The sequence below is a fragment of the Phaseolus vulgaris genome, unplaced genomic scaffold (genome assembly GCF_000499845.2).
Source record: "Phaseolus vulgaris cultivar G19833 unplaced genomic scaffold, P. vulgaris v2.0 scaffold_71, whole genome shotgun sequence".
Taxonomy (NCBI): domain Eukaryota; kingdom Viridiplantae; phylum Streptophyta; class Magnoliopsida; order Fabales; family Fabaceae; genus Phaseolus; species Phaseolus vulgaris.
The window spans coordinates 68,732-82,656 of NW_027174122.1; the positions used below are offsets into that span (position 1 = coordinate 68,732).

The 13,925-nt window shown below is 43.0% G+C and overlaps 1 protein-coding gene across 1 annotated transcript; it reads left to right on the plus strand.

The window, feature by feature from the left end:
- The first annotated feature begins 11,873 nt into the window (after window positions 1-11,873).
- Window positions 11,874-12,437, plus strand: LOC137817461 (uncharacterized). The gene has a single exon (XM_068620752.1). It carries the CDS (start codon window positions 11,874-11,876, stop codon window positions 12,435-12,437), a length of 564 nt encoding a protein of 187 aa, XP_068476853.1.
- The last annotated feature ends 1,488 nt before the right edge of the window (window positions 12,438-13,925 follow it).

A 13,925-nucleotide genomic window follows, 5' to 3' on the forward strand; every position in this document is an offset into this window, starting at 1 on the left:
GTGAATCTCTTCAAAAGAAAGTTCACTATCTTTTAAAAACTGTTCCGTCCGGTTGACTGGAACGTCTTCGTGCGCGACCTCAACCGTCAGCTAGTGACTACTTCCCACTGGTTACCTGTGGATTCCTGCAAAAAAGAGGACAAAGAGGGCGCCCTAGCGGCCGTTTGCACTCCGATGCTCAAGTCAGCCAGCAAGAAACACCAAAACTGGGCACCTTCGTATCTGAGCACCGCGTATGGCACTCTGAAGGTGGTTAAAAGAACTGTGTATTGTGTGTGTATTCTCGCTCTGGCAAACAACCTCTTTCCAGTCCCTTGTTCGTAGCCCTACGACTTCGAGCAAACAACTGGAGTGTATTCTGGGAAAATTTGCCAAAACGTCCAACCCCGTTTCCAACATTCTCTCTGCTATTTAAACTGCCTAGGCATTTAAAGCGCCTTAAAGCGCTTTTAATCACAAACGTAACACGCTCAATTAAAGCGTCTAATTAGAAAACGTAGCGCATTTAAGACGTTGAAACGCTTGGGAGACATTATAGTACCTGAACGCTCGAAACGGAAACTGTATTGAATGACTTTAATTACCTGGCACCTAACTAAAGGGTGTTTCTATTCTGACCTGGCCGTCGTACACGTGGAGGGCCTCACGACGCCATGACCCCATCTGGGGGCGACTTTTTGGGTGCTAACTCATGCACCCAATCATCTAGTCACTCACTTTGAGAGCGTATCTTCCTTCCTCTTGTACCCTGCACCCGGCTGCCCTGGGCGTGACCTTCCTCTTGAGTCGTATCTGTCCCAAAGGCGTCTCTGGGGCGGCAGGGGTACTTCACGAGTCAGGCTGCCCTACACTGGTGTTGTTACTATGGCCTTGAAGCCACCTTTCTCTCCTCTTTATTACTGTTCCCTGGTTATCCAGGGTTTGGGGCCTTCCCACGGCGTCGCCCCCTCCATGGTCTTTCCTACCCATGGGCATCGGGGAGCAGCGCTGTGGTCACCTTGCCCTTGTGCCATTCCATCTTGGCGACGCCCTGCTAGGCGACGCCTTACCTGGGCGATGCCTTACCTTGGCGTTGCTTTACGTTGACTTTGACCTTTACGTTGACTTTGACCTTGACTTTGTCAACACCCGGGTACGGGATGGTACAAAAACCATGGACAAGTTTTCCAAAGGCCAATCCAATCTTGAAACTGTTCTTGCTTCTCAAAAATGTGTTTTTGGCAAGGCTGAGTTGGGGTTTAATCCAAACAGCAATAACAAATCTGTTTCAAAACCCTTTTCAAGTTTCTTTGAAAAACAACCTATTGTTTTATCGAAACAACCGGTTGAAATTTGTCATTACTGCATGAAAATGGGCCACACTATTAGATTCTGCAGAGTAAGAAGGTTTTTTGTTCCTAAAGGTATTTTGAAATGGGTTCCTAAGGTTTCTAAGGTTCCTACTAACATCATTGGACCCAAATTCATAAGGGGACCAAATCTTGCTTCTTAATCCTCTCTTGTAGGTATCCTTGGCAACCAAAAATCACCTTTGGGCTTGAAGAATGACTGTCAAAGGGAAAAGTGACAAGAGTAAAGTCAATCTTTGTACCTACACTTTCAATTGTATATGTCTTGCAAGGTTCTTTGAAAGTCAAGAGACATCTTGGCACATGCATAGTGGGTGCTTAAAAGAGAAACTTCAAGAATAAAGAGAGTATGTGTGTTTTCATTTCTCAATTTATGCAAGTGTGTCTTGTGACCATATGAACATCTCAACGTTTTCTTTTTGAGTGAATCTATTGGGGTTCTATGTGCAAAGGTATGAACAAATTGCATACTGCATTTTCATCAATTTAAAAGGTAATTTTTGGTTATGAAAAATGTTCTTTTTGTTGTCACAGTAAAACAACCGATTATTTCTGCTAAACAACTGATTGCTTTTCCTCTGCACCTCTGTATAATGCTGTCAAGTTTGCTTATGCACGATTAAACCTATTTCTCTTTTTCAAATCTAGCTTTTGGAGAAATATACATTGAATGTGCCTCAGAATTTGATAATAAAAGATTATATCCATTTGTTTTCTTGAAAGATCTATATCATTTTCTATTATTGAAATGTCAACATTGTTTGTATTGCTGGTCTACTATATTATCATTCTGATTTCTGCTTTGTACAACCCTTCTCATTTTCTATTTGTGAGAGCAAATAGGGGGAGTTGTTTATGCTTGATTTGGTTGTATAAGATAACTTTAAAACTGTTGCATTATGTTGTCGCTTCTCTGCACTTGAATGCACTTGACTACTTCAATTTTTCTGGTTTTTCTTCTAATGTTGTATATGCAGAAAATTGGTTTGTGTGTGTCTTGTTATCTTGCTGCTATACTTGCCTTGTATATGCATCAACTCTGTGTTACAGGACCTTTCAAGTACAGGTGCTATGATGAAGAATGATCAAAGTAATGCTTATGGTTCAAGAGAATATACACCTTACTCATATTCTTGACAAGTCAAAATTCATGACCTATGTAAACAAACTTCAAGAAAAAAGAGTCTAATCTGGTGTTGTTGATGGCTTGTAACTGTGGAGGAGTCTGTCTGATGGCATTGAGCTCTTCTCTTTTGTGAAAATTGGGGTGAATTTGCGGAAGCTTATGGTTGTTGATGGAACAGGGCCTTCCTAGGAAGTATGGATGCCTTGAAGGTGCATGAGAGTGGGGAATTGGGAAGGTTCGACCAGCCCCTTTGAAGGTGATGAAGTGAAGATTAAAACCTAGATGTAGACAAGGAGTAGTGTATGGCACAAATTTGGCAGCATAACAATACTCTATTCAATCTTACAAAATGAGAGCCAAGCACCTCCTTATATAGGATTGGAGGGCTGGAATTTGAAGAGCCAAATACAAATGAAATGTAATCTAAATGACATGCAAATGAAGGAGCTCATATAGGCACATGGAGCACATGGCACATGGGTGCACATGGCCTCCTAACTTGCACATGGACGTCCTAGATTAGTGGAGAGCTTCTAGAAACCGTAGCTAATCTAGGTTAACTCCTCCTTAATCCTAATTTGCAGAATTTAAACAAAGGTTCATAAGGCTATGCTATTTACACCACAAATAAGACTAAGCTACACTTTGTTGGGCCTTCTTGGACGTCACCCTTCTTGGATGTCAACTCTCTTAGACGCTCCTTGTGTGGCCTAGACGCTTCTTGTGGGTGCCCTCTATGCAAGGTTGGTCCTAGACGCTCTCTTGGTTGCCTTTCATGCAAGGTTGGTCCTAGACGTTCTTTTGGGTGCTGGGGCCTCTTCCATCATCCCCTCCCTCTTGAAAAGGATTTATCCTCAAATCCAATGCTTTTTCTTCAACTAGGGGGATGAAAGTGGCTGGATGGTGTCCATCATCTCCTCCCTCTTGAGAAGATCTATAGATTTGATCTCGGATAGCAGCCTCTTGCTTCGTCAATGGTTAGTCCTCCCGGATCAAATGTCCATCTATGGGAATCTTGAAACGAAACAAATGAGTTAGTGTGAGCAATTGGAGGAAACTTAATTGTGTGAAGTTGCCATTTTTGTTTTTCTTTTGTTTTTGGCAACTTTTCACAATATTTCCCTTTTGATGGTTGTATGTGTCCTCTAATCCTCTTATGTTTTATAAAATCTCCAATAGTAGTTACTTTTTCCTTAGGCATAATTCCTTTAGGAGGTGGTAACAACTTAAAAAGGGAAAGAGGACTATGTTCACATACAACGTCAAATGGAGAAAGATGAGTAATCTTGTGGACTACTCCATTGTATGCATACTCAATAGGAAAAGGATACTCATCCCAAGAATTGTGGATGTCTCTCATGATTTCTCTAGGCATAGTAGAAAGAGTTATGTTTTCAATTTTATTTTGACCATTCTTTTGAGGATGATAAGACTTTGAAAAGAACAATTTAGTTTCAAATTTTTCCAAGAGAATCCTCAAATGATGGTTTTCAAATTTTGGAGCTCTATTCAACACTATGTTTGAAGATAAATCATGAAGACTTGTCACTTCTCTAAGGAAGAGTTTATCCATATCCATGAAAATGGAATCAAAACGTTTTGTTGTCCTAGGAAGCTCTAATATGAAATTTAGGCTTGTGTCTTCCCAAGGATCATTTGAAAAAGGTGAAGGAGTATAGAGTTCATGAGACATTGCCTTAGGTGTAGTTTTAAAACAAGAAATGTATCTAGGGTAATGTCTTTGAACCTCCTTTCTCATGGGTGAAAAAAGTTTTCCTTTTAAAAGCTCTAGAGTTTTATCAACTCTAATTTGGCCCATGAGTTCTCCTTCATGAAGAATTTTTCTCTTATGTGTAAAGGTAGTCTTGTTGTTACAACCATTGTTTATGAGAATTTCTACATTTTGCAATGGTTGTCTCAATAAGACATGACAAGTTTCTTTAGGCACTAGCTCACATAAAAATTTGTCTTTGTAGATGCCTATAGATAACTTGACCTTCACTTGGTGATATCTTAGCACATATGAGAAATAATCTACTTCATCTTTATCAATGCAAGCCTCTTTTAAGGTTTCTTCTTTTGTGACTATGCTTGCAAGTGTTCCTTCACAAAAGGTAAGGCTAGGTTTTTCAACAAGAAGCATGTTTTCAAAGGTATTTTTAAATTTTCTTTCTTGTTGAAGGACCTTGTGGGAAGGAACACTCTTTTCCCACGCCTTTTGTTTCTCAAGGGTTTTATCTTGATTTTCTATTTTTAATATGCTTGTAAGGGGTGTTATAAGATATTCCTCATTCTTTCTAGATTCACATCACCCCTCACTTGGCTTTTCTTTTTCTTTTTCTTTAGCTTCCCTTTCGTCTTTCTCTCTTTTCTTTTGTATCTTTCTTTCCTTCTTTACTTTATGGGAAGCAAACAATTTTTCTACCCTCATTTCCCAATCTAAGCAAGCTTCTACATTTTCTTTTCCATGGAAATGGGGTAGGTCTACCCTAACCTCTCTTGGGGTTTCTTGTTCTCTTCTATCTCTTCTATGTCTTCTAGGGGGTGCTTGATAATAATCATTTATTCTAAGGCTTCCCTCCCCAAAAGAATCATGATCTTTAGAGATAGATGCATGAGAAGGTAAATTTTTTGAAATGTGAGACTTCTCATCCTTTGATTTAGTCAATTCATTAGTTTTGGTCTCATTCTCCAATTGTTTAGATGAAATTGATTGAATATCCTTGGAAAGTTGTTTTAAAAGAGATTTCAAGGATTTCACATCACTTTTAAGAGATTTTGAGGAGTGAGAAGACATGACTAAAACTTTGTGTTTAGAAATGTTTTACTTTAAGAAAGATGAGGAAAGTTAATGAAGGTAGTTTTCCAGGTATGAGAGGTGAGTCACAGTGGACTACTTAAATACCAAGTCTTTGCCTTAGCCAAAAACTATCCTTCAAGATCTTCACACAAATCTTTCTTTAGGTAAATCACTTAAAACACAATGAGGATGTAGAAATCAAAATTTTAATGCAAGAAACAATGCAAGCTATCTAACAACCCAAGCAAAAATTATCAAAGCTTAAAACAAAACTAAACAAAAGCAATTAAGAGAAGTTAAACAAAAGCAATTGGCGTAATTAAAGCAATTAATAAATGCTAAGCTTGAAAGTTTAAGCTAGTTGGCCCTAGGTGAGGCGTCTTGGACACTTGGAGCCCTTGAAAACACACTCACCGTCTAATTGCGTGATTAACAAGTAATTAACAAGAGTTAAATTGCAAAGAAATTAAATGACACTCCCTTTGTTTTTTTTTTTCTAATTGCACTCCCTTTGTTGTTTCTTCTTTGTTGGGCCTTCCAAGGTGTGTGGTGTATTTAGTATGTGTTTGTTACTGCCCCTTGCCTTTGATCCTCTTGGAATTAGGTAATTAAATTCTTCAATCCAGCACCTATTAAGCAAAGCTAGACTCCCCTCAAGTCAATTCCCACTCAACAAGTACCAATTGATATTTAATCCACCACAAAGCTTAGAGGTCAAAGAAAGAAAGCAAGAAACAAATTAACTTGAAAACACAGTTCCACACAAATGGAATTAAATGTGACACAACTAGAAAGAGTTCAAATGAAATTAGACAAGCAAATAAAAAGGCACTCAAATAATGGATAGCACACAAAAGGAACCTAAGGAATAGCACTAGATTTGATTTAAAAACCAAAAACAACACCACTGAAAAATATTGTGGTCAAGAATGCGTGACTTTTAAAGATTTATGATGAGCTGGATCTTTTGTATTTGCTTCTGAAAATTGATACACAAACAAATGAGGATCTTAAAAAACTTTTGGCGTTGGTTTCACTCCAAACACATGCACCAATTAATTTTAATATTTTTTTTAAAATCAGTGCTCAAAACCGCCAGATGTAGCGTCAGGATTGCACACTTTTTTTGTAAGATTTATCTTTTTCTTTCTTCAACTGATTCTTTTTTTGTTCTTTTGCTAACACCTCAATCTAGTGAAATCCATAGGCTCAGAATTTTCTTATGATGTATTTAATTTTCATAAAGCAAAACAGCCAAAACAGATTTGTGAAAACAGGGGATTCTGAAATCTGGAACAAAAAACTGAATGATATACCAACAAAAACACAATGGAATTAGTGTAATGGAATTTGTGTGGATCTAACACACAAATAAGAACTCAAACTAAAATTAAAAAGGCACCAAAGGATCAAAACAAATAGACTCAAATACCTAAAAATAAAAAACAACAACACAAAGATATCAAGAATCCTACACAAAATTGAAAATAGATGTTCAAGCACAATTTTGAACAAAACCCACCGATTGAAATGAATAAACAACAATTCAAATCATATTAAAACACAAAAACAACAAGACAACTTGGAATAAAGATGAACAACTTGGAGAAAGAAGAACTCAAAAAGAAAAATACAAAGAGATACTTATCTCTTGAAGACCATAGCTCATGATACCAAATGATGGCATTGAGCTCTTCTCTTATGTGGAAATTGGGGTGAATTTGCGGAAGCTTATGGTTGTTGATGGAACAAGGCCTTCCTAGGAAGTATGTGTGCCTTCAAGGTGCATGAGAGTGGGGAATTGGGGAGGTTCGCCCAGCCCCTTTGAAGGTGATGAAGTGAAGATTAAAACCTAGATGCTAGACAAGGAGTAGTGTATGGCACAAATTTGGCAGCATAACAATACTCTATTCAATCTTACAAAATGAGAGCCAAGCACCTCCTTATATAGGATTGGAGGGCTAGAATTTGAAGAGCCAAATACAAATGAAATGTAATCTAAATGACATGCAAATGAAGGAGCTCATGGAGGCACATGGAGCACATGGCACATGGGTGCACATGGCCTCCTAACTTGCACATGGATGTGCTAGATTAGTGGAGATCCTCTAGAAACCGTAGCTAATCTAGGTTAACTCCTCCTTAATCTTAATTTGCAGAATTTAGAAACCGTAGCCTTCTTGGACCTCACCCTTCTTGGATGTCAACTCTCTTAGAGGCTCCTTGTGTGGCCTAGACGCTTCTTGTGTGGCCTAGACGCTTCTTGTGGGTGCCCTCTATGCAAGGTTGGTCCTAGACGCTCTCTTGGTTGCCTTTCATGCAAGGTTGGTCCTAGACGCTCTCTTGGTTGCCTTTCATGCAAGGTTGGTCCTAGACGCTCTTTTGGGTGTTGGGGCCTCTTCCATCACTGTCCATATTGTGTTTGATGAAATCATTCATAGTGATCAAAGGTCTACAAAGGTTTATGCAGAAGAAGATGAGCAGAACATCACCTTGGAGAAGCTGGAATCCTGTCCAGAAAAACAATCGATTGATTATGCGAAACAACCGGTTGAAATTCTTCAACAGGAAGAGATGCCAAAGGAATGGAGAATTCCAAGGGATCTTTCAGTGGAGAACATCATTGGATGCAAATGGGTTTTTGGAAACAAGTTGGATGAATCTGGAGTAATTACAAGGAACAAGGCAAGGCTTGTGGTTAAAGGTTATAATCAAGAAGAAGACATAGATTATGGTGAAACCTTTGCTCCAGTTGCAAGATTAGAAGTTGTAAGGTTGTTGCTGGCCTTTGCTTGTTTGAGTGGATTCAAATCATTTCAAATGGATTATAAGAGTGCTTTCCTCAATGGAATTATCAATGAGGAAGTTGATGTTGAACAACCACCGGGCTTTGAAGATCATCAACATCCTAACCATGTATGCAAGCTGAAAAAGGCCTTGTATGGGCTCAAGCAAGCTCCAAGGCAGTGTGGTATGAGAGGCTTAGTAACTTGCATATGTTCATCCTTTGTATACTAAGTTGTATATGTTCATCCTATGCTTTTGGCTTCATAAGACCAAATGAGATTCTAAACATGCTTGAGGTAATGCAAAGGTATGAATGTATTTCATTATGCATTTCCCATCACCTTGAAAAATTATTTGTTTTGAAAAATAACATTTTCTTGCTGTCTCAGAAAAACAACTAATCCTGCCGGTTGACTCGAGTGCAAGAGTCTTGCCACGTCAAAGGTATCTCCCTCTGGATCGGCTTTGCACCACGCTAGCTTCCGTCCTTCACACCTCGATTCTCTTCAAGAACCTGAAATAGACAAAGTGGCGCCGCTGCGGCCGATCGCGCTCCGACGCTCAAGTCAGTGACTGAATCACCAAAAATATAAGAGAGAAAAGCTAAAACTCAAGGAACCGTGCAAATGCTCTCTCAGCGTACTCAAGTGTTCTCAAAGCGTAAAGAAGTGTTCTAAACGCGCGTACCTCAGAAGTTCGTTAGAGTTCCTTATATACCTGAGCACTTTCTCTCTCCTGACGGTTACACCTCTGGACACGTGGCTCGCATCCAGCTGTACATGTGTCACCATCTGGAGCGTCCTCTACTTGAGCGTCACTTCTACTCTTCAGGCTGTTCGACTAAGTTACCCATGCAAGGAGTAACTCGGTGCATAGCTGCCTTGGAGCGCGATCTCTTCTAAGTGGCGAGCATGGGGTGTCACCATGCACACCTTCTCTGTGGTCTCGCCTGCCCCTATCACGATCTGCTTTACTTGCACATCATGTATGTTCTGGGAAACTGCTCCCTTGCCTCAACTTCTGGCTAGGGAATGATCATCTGATGACTTCGTCCTTCGTACTCGTGCCCTTTGAAGGCCTTAAACAAGCCTTCCTGATCTTTCGGCGATGTCCCTCTTTCGGCGGTCTCTGATCACTTGGTCGCCTAAGCCCACATACGGCGACTATGACACAAGCCTGGTGACCGCCGGTTAGGTATGCTAGAGATCGGAGAACGCCAACTTAACGATTGGCGACTACAGAGACTTCCCGATGTATTTCCCTTCTGTCAGCCAGGTGTTCCGCTCAACACGCCTATATTATCGCTTGCTGCCACGTCATCACTCCCGACTACCTGGTCGGTACACAAGCCCCCCAGTCTTAAGCTGAGACTTGACCAGCGAAAAGACTAAGAGGTCACGTCATCGTCGATCTACGTGGCGCTGGTACGGATTCCCGTACGTCCGTACCCTCTGCTTTTTCTAACGCTCCACCAACTTCTTTTTCCATCACTCGACACGTGGCTTCATCAACGGTCGTCTTCAACTGTCGTTTGCGCTTCCGAAAACGTTCGAAAAACCCTTAAAACCCTTGCGCTTCCACTGTTCCATCATCTTTCTTCACTCTCAAGCGTTTTAAGTTTTTTCTCTGCGAACCACGAAGCTTCTCAACTCTCTCAATCTCCAACTCTCTTCAACGCTCATCCGACCACAAAAAGGTACCCCTTTTACTTCTTCTGTTGATACTTGCTGCATTTTAACCGATTCGCATCATCCATTATCTGTCTGGAGCATACGTTGTGGGCTGTTTTTTCCTTTTCTCCTTTTCTCGTAACCTAAAGCTTCGTTCTTCGTATCGTTTATCCCAGCGAACCCTTTTTCGCTCATCCTGTCTTCTTCCTCCTCAATCGAGTCGTGTCTGTTGTCCTCATTTCATCCCTTTCTCTTTCCTTTGCAGTTCCTGCGATGGCTCACACGAAGTCCACCGCGAACCCTCCTCCTTCGTCACGAAACCCTCCACTCGAAGTGCGTAGGGTTGCTCCTGGGGCAAATCCTCCACGAGCCTCTGGTGCTCCTTCTAACCAGGCTGAGAGGCCTGCTTCTTCTCATGCCAATCCCACTCAGGCAACTCCGCCAGTCGCCGGAGGAGCTTCCCTTCCTCCACGAGACTATGAAGAACTCTATCCTTGGGCCACCCCAACCTTGCTAAAAGAGACTTCTTCAATAAACACGGAGTTGGGCGTGCACCGACTAAGGAAAGGAGACCAGCCCGACCTTTCCTTCCATAAAGAGCATGATAGCAAAGTGGCCGTGCTGCCCTGCTTCCCGGGTGAACCGGTCTGTGCAGACGATAAGGGGAGCAACGACGACTTATTCTGCTTCATCTACACCACCGTGTTCAAGAAAGTGAAGCTTAGGCTTCCTTTTACCCGCTTCGAGAGAGAGCTGCTAACCGAGCTCAATATCGCCCCCGCCCAGCTTCATCCCAACAGCTGGGCGTTTATAAGGGCATTCCAAATTCTTTGTGCACATCTACTGTTACCGGCCTCAGTCGACGTCTTTCTCTTCTTGTTTGAGGCAAAAAACCCTGGAGATCGCCTCTGGGTCAGTCTGAACGGGATTGCTGGGAGATCCATCTTCTCAATCTTCCAGCAGTCTTACAAAGACTGGAAGGGGAAGTTCGTGAAGGTGTGCCAAAACGACCAAGATCCTACACTGCTCGACGGCTTCCCCTTATATTGGGTACATAAGGGGGATAAGGACGCTAAGGACAGCTTCAGAAGACCAAGGAGCCCTGACAACATGGGGGAATTGGACAAGGACCTTTGCCTCTTCTGGAAGAGTGTAGCTGCCGCCAACATCACCTTCCCCACTGCCTCAATCATTCCCTACGAGTTCTTCGAAAGCCAACTCGAGATACACATAGGTTAGCTCCTACCTCCACACCAAGTCCTTCACTTCAAGTTAATACCTTACTTAGCGTCTTCCCCACTCTACCTTGGCATTCTATTACTCTGTGTCGACTCTGATCTTTCCCTCTATGTATTGCTTATGTTGTCTCTGCATAAATATGCTTGTATTATCTGCTTCTGTTTTGATTGCTCAACCGTTCTTTGCCTCATGCAGATAATATGTTGGGAAAAGGGAAATTAGCAGAACTGAGGGCGATCGCCCGATCTCACAAGCTAGCGGCGGGCTCCCAAGCCGTGCCTAACCCGGTGGAGGCGATCGCTGCTACTCAAGACAAAACGCTGCCCGGAGGTGCAACCTCTTCCAGGGTACTACCCGCCCCTCAAAGGAAAAAGCTTATCTTGAGGAAACCAAAGAGGAAAACTCCTCAAGTGGTACAAGAAGAGGAAGATGATGAGGCGACTGAGGATGGCCTCGTCACCAAAAGAACAAGGGTGGCTCCCTCTTCACCACCTGCACTCCCAACACCAACACCGCCCTCACCTCCAGCTCCAACACAACCAGTACAAGCAACACCCTTGGCTGCTGCACCCCCCTTGGTTGAAAGCAGCGACCCCAACTTCATAGAGAACCCTCCAAGCGCCTCCACGCCGTTCGTATCTGCTGGAGAGGGTCCTCCTTCAACCACCTCTATTGCTGGGGCCGCACCAGGAGGAGACGAGGGTGCTCACAACTCTCCAATACTCATAATCGAATCTCCAACCTCACCACCACGCCAAGAAGCCCCCCTTGCTCTGCAAACTCAAGAGGGTGGTGGTGAAAGTCAGCACCAAGCTCCTCCAGCACCTCCACCAGCAATAACCTCAAGCCTCCCACCCTCCATCGAAGAGATCTTGGGGCCTTTCACAGCCAAGCTGAAGATGATGGCAGAGGATCTCCCCTCAATTGTATCGAAGGCTGTGAAGGACTCCAACAAGAAGCTCCAAGATGAGAATTCAGCGCTTAAGGAGTCAAACCGCCTGATAAGGATGTTGGCGGAGAAGCTCTCTTGCAACCTGATGATGGCGGAGATCGACCATTCAAGGCTGGAGGACGCCATGGATGCTGAGCTAAGGGGCGCGCGTAAGGAGGCCTCCGATCTGCGCCAAAAACTGCACCTCCAAGCTCAAGAGAAAATCGAGTTGGAGAGCAAACTTGTACCTTACAGGCTCAAGGTGGCCAACTTGGAGGCTGCAATGAAAGCAGATGCGACCAAGGTGGAAAACCTTGAAAAAAGGTCGGCACATCGGGAGGTTCTCCTCGGAAAGGTCGAAAAGGAGAGGGACGACACCATGGCTGAGCTCGCCAAAGCTCGAGAGGAAAACACGAAGATTGCTGCAGAGCTGGCTCAGGCTCGGGATGAAGGCAAAAAGGCAGCTGAAGAACTTGCTCGGGCTCGTGAAGAAACTGAAGAGCTGAAGAAACAAACCGACGAGCTGAAGAAATAAGCACAAGAGCTCGAGCAAAGCTCCGCCCAAGTCCCTGTCGCCGGGTTCGACGCTGCTTTGGACTAAGTCTCATGCCAATATGCTGAGCTCGACCTCTCCATGGTATCAATCTGCAACGAAGTGGTGGATGGGAAGATCGTGCCCTCTGAAGACTAGCTGCCTCCCTCCACCATCTTGTTTTTTGAAACTTGGCGCTCATTTTTGTTTGTAAAAACTTTATATGTAATTCTTCTGCTTATGTACTTGATCACATTCGTGTTCAAACTTGAAAGCCACTCTTGTATAACTTTTAATGCTGGAAAACTGTTTTCTGATACTTCTCTTTGAGTACTTCTTACTCGCTGTGTGGTTAATCAACATAACCGGTAGAACTTACTCAAATAAATCAACTCAGCGATACTCGGGCTTAACCGTTCACTCACTGCTTTGAACTTGAACAAACTGTTAATCTTATAACAATTTATCAAACTGTTAACTCAAAGTAAAATTTGAGCAACTATTAATTCTCAAACGATGACATTTAACACAACTTGCAAACTTAAGGCAATAAGTTACTTACTAGGTAGCAGGTTTTAACTTAAACTAGTATCACAATACAGTTTACCTGATCTGCCCAGCAAAGTGACTCTTATCCCTATCATCGCCTGGAACTCTTCTGATCGTCGTAGGGTTCTGACGATGTGAACTTTCTTTGCCTTCATAACTTGACTATTGTTCCCTCATCTGGGGGGTAGAGGCGCCTTTCGGATCCTTCTCTATCTCCCTGAGTTTCAGAACAATGAGCTGGATAGCGAGGTGTTCTCTTTGAACCTACCTTAGCTATCTTTTCAGCTTCTTTCACCCTTCACGCCATACCTGAACTCGTTCAGGACGAGAAGGATTTTATCTGTCTTCACACCGCCTACAAGCGTGGAAGCTTTTCTGGTCTTGCTAAGTCAATATTGATGTTTCACTTAAAGGGGGAAAGGCGTTTTCCTTCCCTTCCCGCCGTTTAAGGTCACGAACACCCCTGACCTTTCAGTTCATCTTGCCTGAACTCACTCTGAGGTGAGAAGGACTTTTTCTGGTGCCTCAACTTGCCCAGGGCGTACATCTCCTCCCCCCTGGATGCACTGAGGACTTTTAACCTTGCCTCTATCTGCTTGTGCAGAGAGGTCTTTCAATCTCTTCTCGCCTGCACTCGCTCAAGGCGAGGAGGACTTCTTTCATTCTCGCCCGCGCTCGCTCAAGGGCGAGGAGGACTTCATCTTGCCTGAACTCGCTCAAAGGTGAGAAGGACTTTCTCTTGCCTGAACTCGCTCAACGGCGAGAAGGACTTTATCTTGCCTGAACTCGCTCAAAGGGGAGAAGGACTTTCTCTTGCCTGAACTCGCTCAAAGGCGAGAAGGACTTTATCTGGCCTGAACTCGCTCAAAGGCGAGAAGCACTTTATCTGGTGCCTCAACTTGCGCAGGGTGTACATCTCCTCCCCCCGGATGCACTGAGGAC